The sequence below is a fragment of the Siniperca chuatsi genome, linkage group LG19 (genome assembly GCF_020085105.1).
Source record: "Siniperca chuatsi isolate FFG_IHB_CAS linkage group LG19, ASM2008510v1, whole genome shotgun sequence".
Taxonomy (NCBI): domain Eukaryota; kingdom Metazoa; phylum Chordata; class Actinopteri; order Centrarchiformes; family Sinipercidae; genus Siniperca; species Siniperca chuatsi.
The window spans coordinates 10,478,025-10,490,325 of NC_058060.1; the positions used below are offsets into that span (position 1 = coordinate 10,478,025).

General features: G+C 38.4%; 2 protein-coding genes across 4 annotated transcripts; one reads left to right on the plus strand and one right to left on the minus strand.

Annotated features, from left to right (window-relative positions):
- Window positions 1-3,971: 3,971 nt before the first annotated feature.
- Window positions 3,972-7,193, minus strand: cebp1 (CCAAT/enhancer binding protein (C/EBP) 1). 2 transcript variants are annotated; one of them, XM_044177356.1, is made up of 3 exons: window positions 7,078-7,193; window positions 5,233-5,532; window positions 3,972-5,094 (listed from the first exon to the last, which is right to left on the minus strand). In XM_044177356.1, exons 1-3 carry the CDS (start codon window positions 7,078-7,080, stop codon window positions 4,789-4,791), a joined length of 609 nt encoding a protein of 202 aa, XP_044033291.1. In that variant the 5' UTR covers window positions 7,081-7,193; the 3' UTR covers window positions 3,972-4,788. The 2 variants fall into 2 exon arrangements, with proteins under 2 accessions (XP_044033291.1, XP_044033292.1); XM_044177357.1 differs by having other exon boundaries at window positions 5,233-5,499; window positions 7,078-7,173.
- A 214-nt stretch (window positions 7,194-7,407) lies between these two features.
- ngdn (neuroguidin, EIF4E binding protein) lies at window positions 7,408-11,599 on the plus strand. Of its 2 annotated transcripts, none has more exons than XM_044177347.1 (11): window positions 7,408-7,503; window positions 7,788-7,847; window positions 8,141-8,212; window positions 8,495-8,632; window positions 8,733-8,817; window positions 9,009-9,061; window positions 9,270-9,387; window positions 9,669-9,843; window positions 10,060-10,210; window positions 10,935-10,998; window positions 11,364-11,599. In XM_044177347.1, the coding sequence occupies exons 1-11, from the start codon at window positions 7,483-7,485 to the stop codon at window positions 11,381-11,383; spliced, it is 957 nt and encodes a 318-aa protein (XP_044033282.1). In that variant the 5' UTR covers window positions 7,408-7,482; the 3' UTR covers window positions 11,384-11,599. The 2 variants fall into 2 exon arrangements, with proteins under 2 accessions (XP_044033282.1, XP_044033284.1); XM_044177349.1 differs by lacking the exon at window positions 7,408-7,503 and adding an exon at window positions 7,543-7,561.
- The last annotated feature ends 702 nt before the right edge of the window (window positions 11,600-12,301 follow it).

Sequence of the window (12,301 nt, forward strand, 5' to 3'; positions counted from 1 at the left end):
CTCAAAAGACAGAACCAGTGTTGAGGAAAGTAAAATGTGCTCAGAAAGAGAAAGGATTTGTTTAATAGTTTAGTTCACGCCTATATTAGCTACAGTTACAAACTGATATGTTGCACTTATCCAAGAATATAGTGCAAACACAGTGATGGTATTTGGACAACAGAAGAAGTACACATAATCAGTGGTAGAGAGAGTCATCTTTTCTTTGTCTACTATCTCTACAGAAGGCCTACATGTGGCTCTCTGCCGCATGGTGGAGCCATAAATCACAGGCCACCTCAAGAGACAGTACTAATGCACTGTACCTCCATGGTCCAGGCTGATGTGGGCTTGTTTTTCCTCATGAATATGCATGAAAAATGTTACATAAAGTCTGCTTGGAAAACATCACTGGTCCCTCATTTATCTCCAGTCATACTTATTACTCTTCCATCATACTGCAGCTAAATCAAGCAGTATTGTTGATGCCCTGACATTGTCTCTCTGAGGCAAGAAATTTTTAAGGGATTAGAGATGATAGGTTAGGAGAAGGTGTTTTATTTATTTTCTTTTGTATTTTATTATACATGTTGTTTTTGTTTCTTTTATATCTTATATTTTTAGATAATGCTGTTATTTTATATACATGTTCAAATAAAACGATGAGCATACTGCGACCTATTTGCATGTATATTTGTATAGATATATGTGCTTATGTATATATATGTCAACATGCTCAGTATAAAAAAACATTTGACAAAAAGTTAAATCCTTAAAATGACTACCTGTAACAAAGAAAAATGAAAAGTGCTACACTTTTAAGCAGCAGAATCCCCCTCAATTAATCAAACATGCCATTAAAAGAATTTACACCACTGCAGACTCTCTAACACTGCACGACTCTTTCTTATTATTTATCTTAGTACCGTCACTGGAAAGTTTTTTGAAGGTGTGGTGGGAACCTGAAACTAAGAAAGAAAACTAGGGTAACTGGAGGAGTGCGGAAGTGATGAAAAAAGAGGTTAAATGTTTTAGTTTCCCATATTTGTTTGTATGATGATATATATTCATTCATCCTCTGCTCTGGAGACAAAAGTCCAACTCAATCCCTGCCATAAATATAGCATTAATTAACAGGAGCTATAAGATTGGAGCTGCTTCAGTGAGGTTGTGGTTGGGTTATGGTCTGCTGCTGTTGAGTAACTTCGTAGGGATTAGGTGAAACACAGTCTTTCTTCACTCTGTGGAGATGTTGCAGTCCTGGGACCACAGATTGCCCCACACAACGCTGCGGGACATTTCAACAGACACGGTCACACAAGAAGTCATCATGTGCTGCTCAAGTAGCCTGTGTTACACTTTCAATCTCCTTTGTAAATGAAGAGTTCATTGACCAAAATGACACAAAGCATATAGATATGGAGGATAAAGTCAGTGTTTGTAGATTATATCTAATAATCATGATTCTGATTCAAATTTTAGCATTTCGTCAACTGCAGATTACATTACCGGAGGTCTTTTAAAAGGAACCTTAGTCTGATTGCACATATTTTTATGACTACTGTTTTATCGATTTTGCCTTTTATAAGTGAGAAAATATAAAGAGTATAAGTCGATATAATCAAGGTATTGCTCAGTCCCATACATTGTATTTATACATGTATTAATACCATAGATCAACTGCAGATATCTATTTTCTGCTAACATATGTCAAATATTTGCCTGATTTTGAAATGCATTGTTCTCTCCTATCTCTCATTCGGTAAGGCATCTGTTCATATGCAGCTGCTTGACCAATCTTGAAATGATCTCACTATGATCTGTCTTCTTACTGTATCATGTAACTGGTGTGAATCCAATTTGATGCAGCAGATTTGGGGTCCCCTAATATGGCATTTGAGGCCAACTTTTCAGTCTTTTTGTACAAGTAGAGTGCCGTGATTTCTGATGCTTTTGAGCAGTCCAATCTAATGAAACACTCCACTTCAGTGATTGGATGTGAATCGTTTTAGTTCCTGTTGGATTAATCTAACTGCACAGTTGACAGTGTGTGGGCTGATTAAAGTAGTTTTGCAAGTATTATCAGTTCAGTTTAGTGAGTTGTAAAATTGCATACTAACATGATTTTACAACACGGATACCTCTAAAATGATGTTAATACCATTTTCAGTTGGTTTTATGTTTCTAATAAATACAGCAAATGTCGAGTTTTGGTCAGTAACTGTAATGATGACAAAAGACACATGTTTTCATAGTGTAAAAAAGTATAACATTTGTGTAAAAGAGAACATCTGTGTCCATGTTGCTTCATTTGGTCTTTGTTGCCATACCAGCAATCAGATAAAGTTAAGATTTGGTCCCGAAAATACTTTTTTAGACTTATTGACTTGTAATATTTTTAACATTATAGTCAACAAAGAAAGTAGACATGGAAAGGGAACTGAATGTGTGTTTTCTTTATTTTGAATATCATACCAAGAGTGTACCAAGTCATGTGATCCTTGATCTTGGGAACCAGATGCAAAGGAATCCCATGCTGTTTTTGGTTATCTAATAGTGTTGAAAATATTTTACCAAATGTTGCAAGTATTGTTTTGGGCAAAGATTTAAAAAAAAGAAATGTCTGGCTTGTTGCCCCCACCCCCTCCTCTCTGTCTCCTATCTCTATGTCCCTTCACTACCATCACAGCCACAGGAAGGCCCTGGCAGCCCGAAACACTGATACTATCTCTGCGCTCCTCATCTCCGTCCTCCACTGTGTTGAAATCTTGCCCATCCCACAAAGGGAAACCGCTGGTGCACAACGGTCCATGGCATAAAGTCCGTTTCTGTGGGTAGACAACTTATGGTAAATAATGTGGCAGGTGCACGGCATGTTCCTAGGATACAGTGGAGAATGTATTAGAATAATGATGCTTAAATGTAGATACTGGGGTTATATCACACTATTTTCTATGAGAAAGATGTGCTGTTTAAAGCTGCAGTGCACTGTAATTAAAGCTTGATGGTTTTGCATCTGTAAAGGATATTTGAGGAAGCCCTGAAGCTGCTTTCAATATACAAAGGCGTATTTAAATATCCTCAGTAGTTTGTTGTTTTTTTTACGTTAAATTAGAATCTGAATTTTTAAATATCAGGTATTGGCAGATATAAAAGATGTTTGCACAAGTACAAGCAATTACTTGTTTATTTAAGAAAATATTTGACAAAGTATTGCTTTAACAATGTATTACTATGAAAATGCAAAATACATTCAACAACATTAAAGATTATATTTTTACATATTATTTAAAACATTATTTCAAGTAATCCCACACACTTATTTAGTGACAAAAGATAGAGTATTATACAGAGGGAGACACTTAGATTTCATTGAAACCCCTACAAACCACAGGTCGTTGTGTAACCTTATTGGGCAACGACACTTACAATCATCTCTGACATTGACAAGAAGTGTCAGGTAGATGATTAGGCAATGTTTGTTAAATCAAATCATATAACAAATCCGTCTAATGCATAGAGTGCTATTCTTTTTAAAGGGTCTGTGAGGATTATGTGTGTATGTGAAGATATTGTCTTCAGGAACTTTCAGGAAAATTGAAGTATGTGCAGCTTTAGACATTCAAGACTTTTTGTTTCTGGGCCCATTTGTGCAGTATTTTGGATTTTTAGATCTACAGTACAATACATCAACTTCTCCTTAAAATCATTTCCCCATCTCACATAGCTGTTTTACAATATGCACAGGCTCACTTAAGGTTTCTGTGCACTCTCCAGTCTCATATATGCAATGACTTGAACATCTACATTCAAACCCACAACACATCTACTTACTTTATATTGAGACTTCAAGGTCCCTTTATCAAAATGTTCAGGTGCTTTATTCATCTGTTCAAAGCTCCAGTGTGCAGGCCAGTAGCCACAAGTTCAGAAATACTGAGGTCATGAGTGAGTCCCTTCTCACCCAGAAAATTCTGACCAGATAGCAAAAATTGAGTTTCAAATTTTTTATTATTTGGATTTTTAAAAACATTTTATTTATTCAGTTAGCTATCACTGTATATTGTATGTACATTTTATTTCTCACTATGAAATGTTGTTTTAAAGCCTAATCCACACTGCCAGGAATTTAATTGACCATTCATTAGCCCCAAACAGCTATTTTCCAATATAGCTTAACAACCATAACTAGGCATGCCAGGCCTGTCAAGCTTTGGGTGTCTCCACATGTTGAAGATGTTCATGTGGGGCAGTAGCAATACACTGTTTCTTAAGAGTTTGGAGGGTAGTGTCTTTTTTTAGCCTTTACAAAACCCAAGAGTGTAAGGTGCAAGCGTTAGCATGTCTAGCTTACTCACTTACTACCAACAGTAGAAACCTTGCATTATTTCCAAAGTCATGGGGCATGGGGTTAAGTCAGAAAAATATCTGTTGAGGACTGGGACATCCACCTTAAATCTGCCACCGTTATCAATGTAAGCTGTGCTGTGCAAGCACAGAGAGCTTAACAGGACTTCATGAATGTCAATTATAGAATGTAAACTCCCCACTGGCTGCTATAACCCCCAAAATTTAAAGGAAAAAGACAGAGGACATGACCTCAGTGTCCTCAATGGTAGCTACAGCCCTGCCAGTGTGTTTCAAATCTACTTCTTCTATATGTGACTTTTTCACAAACGGTTGCCTTTTGGTGAAAATTTGGACAATCAACAAGCAGGCATTTGACTTTGAGTCTTGAAGGCCTGCCTAGACACTAATAATGATTCGGATGCCTACAAGTAGACGTTAATGCCAGGTACAAATGTGGGTCTAGATACTAGACTCCCCTGCTGCTCCCTCCTCAGCTCCATGCAGGTGCCGCTGTGACAGGATGTGTTTGAGAGTGTCCAGCTCCTGTGTCAGCTGCCCTATCCTCATCTGCAACTTCTGGTTTTCATCCTGCAGCTGCAGGGCCCTCTGCTGGGTCAGCTGGATCCTCCTGCGGGCCTTGTCCCGGCTCTTTCTCACAGCGATGTTGTTCCTCTCGCGTCGCAGGCGGTACTCTGCACTGTCCTTGCTGATGCACCTCTTGTTTACAGGGGCCCGCAGAGTTGGCAGGAGGAAGGAAGAGAAGTCCTGGAGTTCAGAAACATAAATATGTTTAAGTTGTGGGGAAGCAGGATGAGAGTGGTGTTTGATGATTGCCCCACTCAGAGAATGGATTCTTTTTTATCTATTACCCACAAATCAAAAATCTAACTCACAAACACACACCTGCTGAGTGTTGTCGTGGCTCTGGTGGTGGTTTGTGCTCCCTGCACTCGAGGTGCTGCTGAGACAGGACGACGTGTACGGCAGGTAAGACAGTCCCATCATTTGCTCGGCCATTCTGTCATCACAGCCCCCTCTTGCCAGTCCCTGCGACTGGCTATATGGTATCATGTCCATCTGGGCCAGCTGATTAGTTGATCCAGCATGGTTGGAAGTGGTAGGGTTCAGGGTCTGGGTGTGGGCCTGACCCGGGTATGAGCTTGTCCACTCCTGAATGACAGAGGACACCCTGGAATCAGACATCTGGAGGGGTTCGGAAGTAGAAAAAAATTAGGTTTTTCTTTGTTTAGGTTTATTTTTGCTCTATGCTACTTTATTCTTCCACGTCACTACATTTCAGTGGCAAATATACTATTTACTCCATTACATTTATCTGACAACCATACTTTGTACTTTGCACATTAAGATTTTACATAGGCCTATGAAACAAGACATTTAATTAGCTCCAATTTGACCAACTACAACAGCTTACATGTTATTCTCCTGGTAATAATAATCAAAAATAATATATCCTTATTCGGCTCCCAGAAAGGCCTCATTCTGCTGTATAATGTGTACTTTTACTTTTGATACTTTAAATACATTTTGCTGATAATACCTCTGTACTTTTACTCAAGTAAGAATGCAGGACTTTTACTCATAACTATATTTTTACAGTGTGATGTCTACTTTTACTTAAGTAAAGGATCTTAATACTTCGTACACCACTGCCTACAAAAGTGTGTCTGCCTTCCCATCTGTATATCTTATCTTTTGAAGATGAAGGCAGTTTATTAAGTCAGACATCCATGGGAGGACGGATGATTGGGTTTCCATGAATAGGATTTAGTTTAATTAAGTGCAATGAACGCACAGTATGTCTAAGAAACGTTTTGGGTGCAGGCCAAATACTATTCAAAATATAAATAAAATACCTTCAAAATATATAGTTTTTTAAGTGGTAGATTTTGCATCTTAATTTAAAATACAATACAAAATTAAACATTACAAATGACAGATGCAACACTGGGGCAAATAACTATTCACAATTTACAAGTTATAGTAACACTGTATTAGAGCTGAAACAATTAATCGATTAATCGATTGACAGAAAATGTATCAATTTTGATAATCAATTAATCATTTAAGTAATTTTATTAGCAAAAAAAGCAAAGAAAATCACTGGTTCCTGCTTCACAAATGTGAATATTTGCTGGTTTTCTTTCTTCTATTATAGTAAACTTTAGGTCTTTAGGTGCACTGTTGGTTGGACAAAACAAGCTATTTAAATATATAAACATTATTTTCTGACATTTTATAGACCAACCTATTAATCAGTCAATTGAGAAAATAATCAGCAGATTAATTGACTATGAAAATAATTGTTAGATGCAGCCCAACATTAACACAAATCGTACATATATACAGCAAAGTAAAAAATAATCTGCAGACTATTTAGAATATGAATTCTTTTGAGCTTTCTCACATCATTTGGCAGCAATGTTGTGAGAATGAATCTAGTTGTAACCTATATGATTATTGCTATTCCCTCTTATTCGCCTCTTCTTATTAAATTTATCTGCACAGTATTAAATAAAATAGAAATTCTATATTTTTAAAAAACTCTAACTCCTTATTTTACTTCACTGCTTTCTGTTCAGAGAGCTGAAAAATAGTGACAGGTTGCATTATAACTATCAGTGAAATGTCTCTGCTTTTAATTCTTCCTAAGGGTCAGTGGCAGAGCCATATTTGTTTAATATCTGCATGGATTTCTCCACAGACTAATAAAGTTATGATCTGACTTACCATGACCTAGCTCTCCACAAACTCTCTGAATATTCTTCAGGTTCCTCAGACAGTTTGACTGAAAATGGTGTGAAAGACAGGAGACAGACAGGTACCCTTCTGATTATCTCACCATCTCTCTCTCTCTCTCTCTCTCTCTCTCTCTCTCTCTCTCTCTCTATTTTAAAACTAATTCTGGGACAGGGAAATTCAGCAACTGTTAGCAGCAGTTCACATTAAATAATTTCCGGACTATTAGGGCATTTTATTTAATAGCTTTCCGTTATTTCACTCGTTTAATTGTAACACTATAATAATGCAGTGTGAGCTCTAATATTTTAACACCGTAAAATTGTATCAAGCAAACCCCAAGCGCTGTATGACTATTGTCCCTCTGCGGTATCCGTAGATTATATTGGAATCAAAATGGCTTCTCCTATTGACAACGTGAGTAGAGCTTAGATAGCTGTTAGATAATGAAACATGTATTTTATCTTTCTGCTGTGTATGTTAACATTATAGATCATTCTGACGATCTCATGTGTATTCTGAAACTGTCTTTGATACGAGAGATTGATAAAAGCGAGTGATAATATTTGTTTTGTTTTGAATGACTTAAGCTAGCCTGCTAGCTAACTTACTTTTTAGTAGTCTTTCTACATTACCTACATTTTACTGTAGATAAATGGTGTTTTATTGTATTTCTGACATGTAATTTATCTTTCTGACAGGATTTAATTGAAAGTGATTTGCCCAAAGCTGTACAGCTGCTGAATAGTCTCACAGAACAGGTAAGAAATGGGTGTCTAATATTATTGTAATAATGTTTATTAATATGGATATGGTGAGTCCTTGACCTGAAATTATTGAAACTATGCGATCTTAGATCTTATGGTGGCATATCACAGAATAATGTTCGTCTTATAATCCTGTTGCTGTATTTCCTGTATGCATTTCTGTTGATTGATCATCGAGTGACGGTGTCTCCCTTTCACCATGGTGATTTTATCATTGTCACTTTTATCACAGAAAGCTTGTGTAGATATGGGTCAGCTGAAACACCATGTGTCGCCTTTCTCTTTAGGTGGCCTCAGTTACAAGCCATGTCCGTAAGCTGCTAACACAAGTCAAAGATGGGGCATTTAAGACATCAAAGGTGAGCAGGGACTTGATCAGAACTGTTATTAAAAATCCTGGACAGCAAGGCCGGATTAACAACTGGGCCAAAAAGGCCAAAAGCCCCAGGTTCACTACATGTCTGCTGGTTTTGGTCATTTGATTAATAACAAATTTGTTAGAACATTTTCACCACTTGTGCTTTGACACATATGGATACAGTACAACGTGTGTGCGCTTGCTTTGCTCTTTTCTCTTGCCTCTCTGTAATGTAAAGTCAGACAGCCCTCTCTGAGCCTCTGTCCGTCTTCTCTCCGTGCAGGGTTTGTCTTTCTTGGACCTTCGGTATCACCTGCTGCTCTTCTACCTTCAAGACCTCACTCACCTGATCGGCGTCAAAACAGAAGGAGGCAAAATAAAAGACAGTGAAGCCTTGAACAGAGTGGTCACAATCAGAACAGTGAGAGGATTGTAGAAACAGGCCGCTAATGTTAAAAAATGTTTATTCTTATCTGTCCGGCTGACACAGCATCTTGTTGCTTTTCCATCTTGTTTTTAAGGTCCTGGAGAAGATGCGACCGCTAGACCACAAACTTAAGTACCAGATTGATAAACTGGTGCGCACCGCTGTGACTGGCAGTTTAGGTAAGACTGATTTCATGTTGGTTGCGATGAATGCATCCACCAATGATTTGATTTTTAACCTTTCTTCAGCATGCTGTGAACAAAATGACCTACAGGACAAATATCAGACTTGGGGAGCTGCAAGATTTCCTACATTCCGTGTTTCACAGGCTTCAATATGTAACGATGTCTTATGCTTTTGTTGATTTCAGCTGAAAATGACCCACTGCAACTGCGTCCTAATCCTGAGAATCTCATCAGCAAAGTAAGGGCAGAATATCACGCTCATTTAAATCCCTCTTTTTATTTGGGCGGCACAGTTTATCATAAATTAACTTTATTGGTTGACTGTATCATACTGAAAACTGTAATCCTTATTGCTTCAAGACATTTAAAGAAAAAAACATTGTAAATACTGAACATACAGTATTGTAACTGTCTGACTGACTTCCCTTATTTGCTTCATCAATCAGTTGAGTGAATCTGAGGAGTCTGAAGGTGAAGCTGACAATAAGACGGCCTCAGAGAAGAAAGTAGCCCACTCTAGTGGCAGGAAATATGTACCGCCAAAGATTGCCGCAGTGCATTATGGTAATGTCATGTCTTTTTAAACAGGTTTTTGTTTCTTTGCTTGTCATAAAAATACTTAGCAATTCTGCCTTTAGTCATCTGATTAAAGAGGGTAGATTTTTCTTTTCTTGGTTGAATGTTTCTGTGGAATTACATGTTTTGGAATGGAACACCACTTAGCAGCTGCTGTGCTTTTCGTGCAGTTAATTTAGAAAATACTTAGCCGTGCCATTTTCCCCTGTTGCTCATATGCATCAAAATAAAGACCGCCACAAATTCTCCTCTCAACCTGTTTCCTCCAGACGGTGACATGACAGAAGCAGACAAGAAGAAGGCTCAGGCAGAGCGTCAGCGGCGGGCTGCCCTCAGAAGCTCTGTAATCCAGGAGCTGAGACAGCAGTACAGCGACGCTCCAGAGGAGATCAGGGACAGGCGAGACTTCCAGAGTGAGCGGGAGAGCCGCGATGAACTACACAGGTGTTTGCTTGTTTTCCTTATTTAGGCAGGTATACACATGAAGTCTGATAGGTGGTTGGATGAGATGCAGAATGAAAGTGTTATCATCGGTTGTAGTGCAAGACAGTGGGCTTATATCCATTACTTGAACATTTAATGAAGTCTGTAACATGTTATATGGGATACAGATATGAGATTCCATCAACAATGACTCTTTTATTTAATTTTTCTTCACAGGAAAAATTATGAGGAGTCAATGATGGTGCGTCTCAACATGCCAAAACGTCAGAACACCAAAAAGAGAGGCATGATGGGCATGTCCGGCCAGCTGAGCGGTATCACACACTTCAGTGACATCACTGCACTGACAGGCGGCGAAGGTGGGCAGGTGAGCTTGCAGTAGCATCTCTACACTTACCTGTCAAGAAGGGGTCATATTTCACTCACTGAGCTGAGTTGAGACACTGCTGTTGGTGAAAATCTGAACTTTTGGTCCAGATGTATGAAAACCTATTTAAATCCCCCTTCAGTTTGGGTTTTGGAGAGAAATGTAAAGCAGGAATTTGAGGCTCTAATCAAGCAGTAGACAGGCTGACCTGACCTGAGAACAGGAAAGGCCAAATTATTTATATAGACTATTATGCAACTTGGGCCGCCACCAGCACATAATTATTGCGCTGGACAGAACACGTTTTGAAGAAGTCATATATTTGTGTATCTTGGTGACTCAGTTGTCTGGTGCTGTGCTGGCAGCAGTTACACTTTGTGCCTACACAGGTTTGGCATCCCTCTCTGTGCCGTTTCCTGTCTCAATTCACTGTCTGCTGTTATAAAAAGTACTAATGAGTTAGCGTAATGACTGACCAACCTCACACTGATAGTCTGTTCCACTGCCTGCAGATGTGGAAAATTCATTCAGTTAAATGTATTTAAGAGGACTTGGAAAATCCATGTGCTATGTTTAGATTTTGTACTGGACATGAGAAGCCACAAAAGGATGTTGCTAACAGGCTCATCTCGTTCCGGTATGAATGGGAGCATTGTGGCTTGTTTTTTGTCACATCGTTCTTAATGTGGCCTTTGGTTCTAACACTTTGTCTTTATTGGTGCAGGAAGGGGATAACCCCCGGCCCAAAAAGAAGAAGAAACTCATGAAGAAGAAAACCAAAAGAAGAGGTGAAGACATTCAAATATACCACACTATACAAATTAATTTCCTGCCATTTTGGGGGGGGGGGAACCAAACATAAATTAGGGTCAATTAACTCTTTCTTAACTCTGTTATGTAATTGTCCAATGAACTACTCCAGCATTGAGTCTGCATTTGGTTTACCAGGACTATGTACTTGGTATAATTGTCAGTTTACAGAAAACTATTTCAACCAATAACCCAATAGATTTTATGTTCATATTGTTGTAATTGTTGATTTAGATGACCACCTCTCCACAATAGAGAAATGGAAAAGCAGCAATCAAGTGTTTGCGCTTTTACTCTCATTTTAATCCTGTTTTGTGTTAATTACCCATGTTCTTCTCTGCAGCTTTTAAGAAGCACAGATAGACCTGAAACGTGATGCCCAATGATGTAAGAAGACCAAATGATGACATGAAGAGGATTTCTTACCATCAGCTGTCATCGTTTCAGTTTATACTTCAGAGTTTAGAGGATTTTTATTACTAAGTCAGCTGTACTACATTAATGAATTCCCCACCACCTCTACATGGTGTATGACTTTTTCATTCAGTTTGTGGAATAAACATTTACTGATGACTCTTGTATTTTTATCATGTTTTATTAATCTCCATTAGAGGGCAGTCACATTGCCTCTATCAGCAGTGACAAACAGACCATCAATTAGGACACAAACTCTGGAATTTTGAGCAAATTCCTTCTTTAACCCCCTGCAAGGAGCGCCATGATAGTGTAGAGGACATTTAGGACACAGTCATTTACAAGTAGTGGTGGACTTGCAAAGAAACCCCTTCAGTTCAGTTTGATCTACACGGAATTGCTTGAAAAGCAGCCAAATGCTGATGCAAGGCCTAATCACAACCTGGTGCAGCATTCACACCAGCTAACTGACCGTGTACGTGTGTCACTGGGTTAGATACAGTATGATGCAAATATATTAACCCAACCTGTTTGTTTAATTTGTTAATGCATCTCCCTTCATAGAATTGTCATCTCATATTCAAGAAGCAATATACAGTAATCAAATGTGTGTAAAGTTTGGTCAGTATGTCATACATTATGTGCCATCAAGTACTGTCGAACATTTAAAGTTTACTTCTCATTAACAGGTTGTCTTGTGTCTACATATTTGAGGTTTGGCCTGCCTGCCTTCCAGAGCAAAAAGATTTGCTCCAGAGCAGTAATTCTATTGTAAAATGCTTTTTAGTCAGTCAGTCAGTCATTCTGAAATGGTAAACCCCAACCATCTGATATTACTTGTTAGGGGACCATTGAAATTGTACACAC

Coding starts and splice junctions, on each gene's coding strand:
- ngdn (XM_044177347.1), top strand. CDS start 7,483: ATGGCTTCTCCTATTGACAAC. Junction 8,633..8,732: donor GAGTGGTCACAATCAGAACA/GTGAGAGGATTG, acceptor CTTGTTTTTAAG/GTCCTGGAGAAGATGCGACC. Junction 8,818..9,008: donor CGCTGTGACTGGCAGTTTAG/GTAAGACTGATT, acceptor TGTTGATTTCAG/CTGAAAATGACCCACTGCAA.
- cebp1 (XM_044177356.1), bottom strand. Junction 5,095..5,232: donor GCCACGACAACACTCAGCAG/GTGTGTGTTTGT, acceptor TCTGAACTCCAG/GACTTCTCTTCCTTCCTCCT.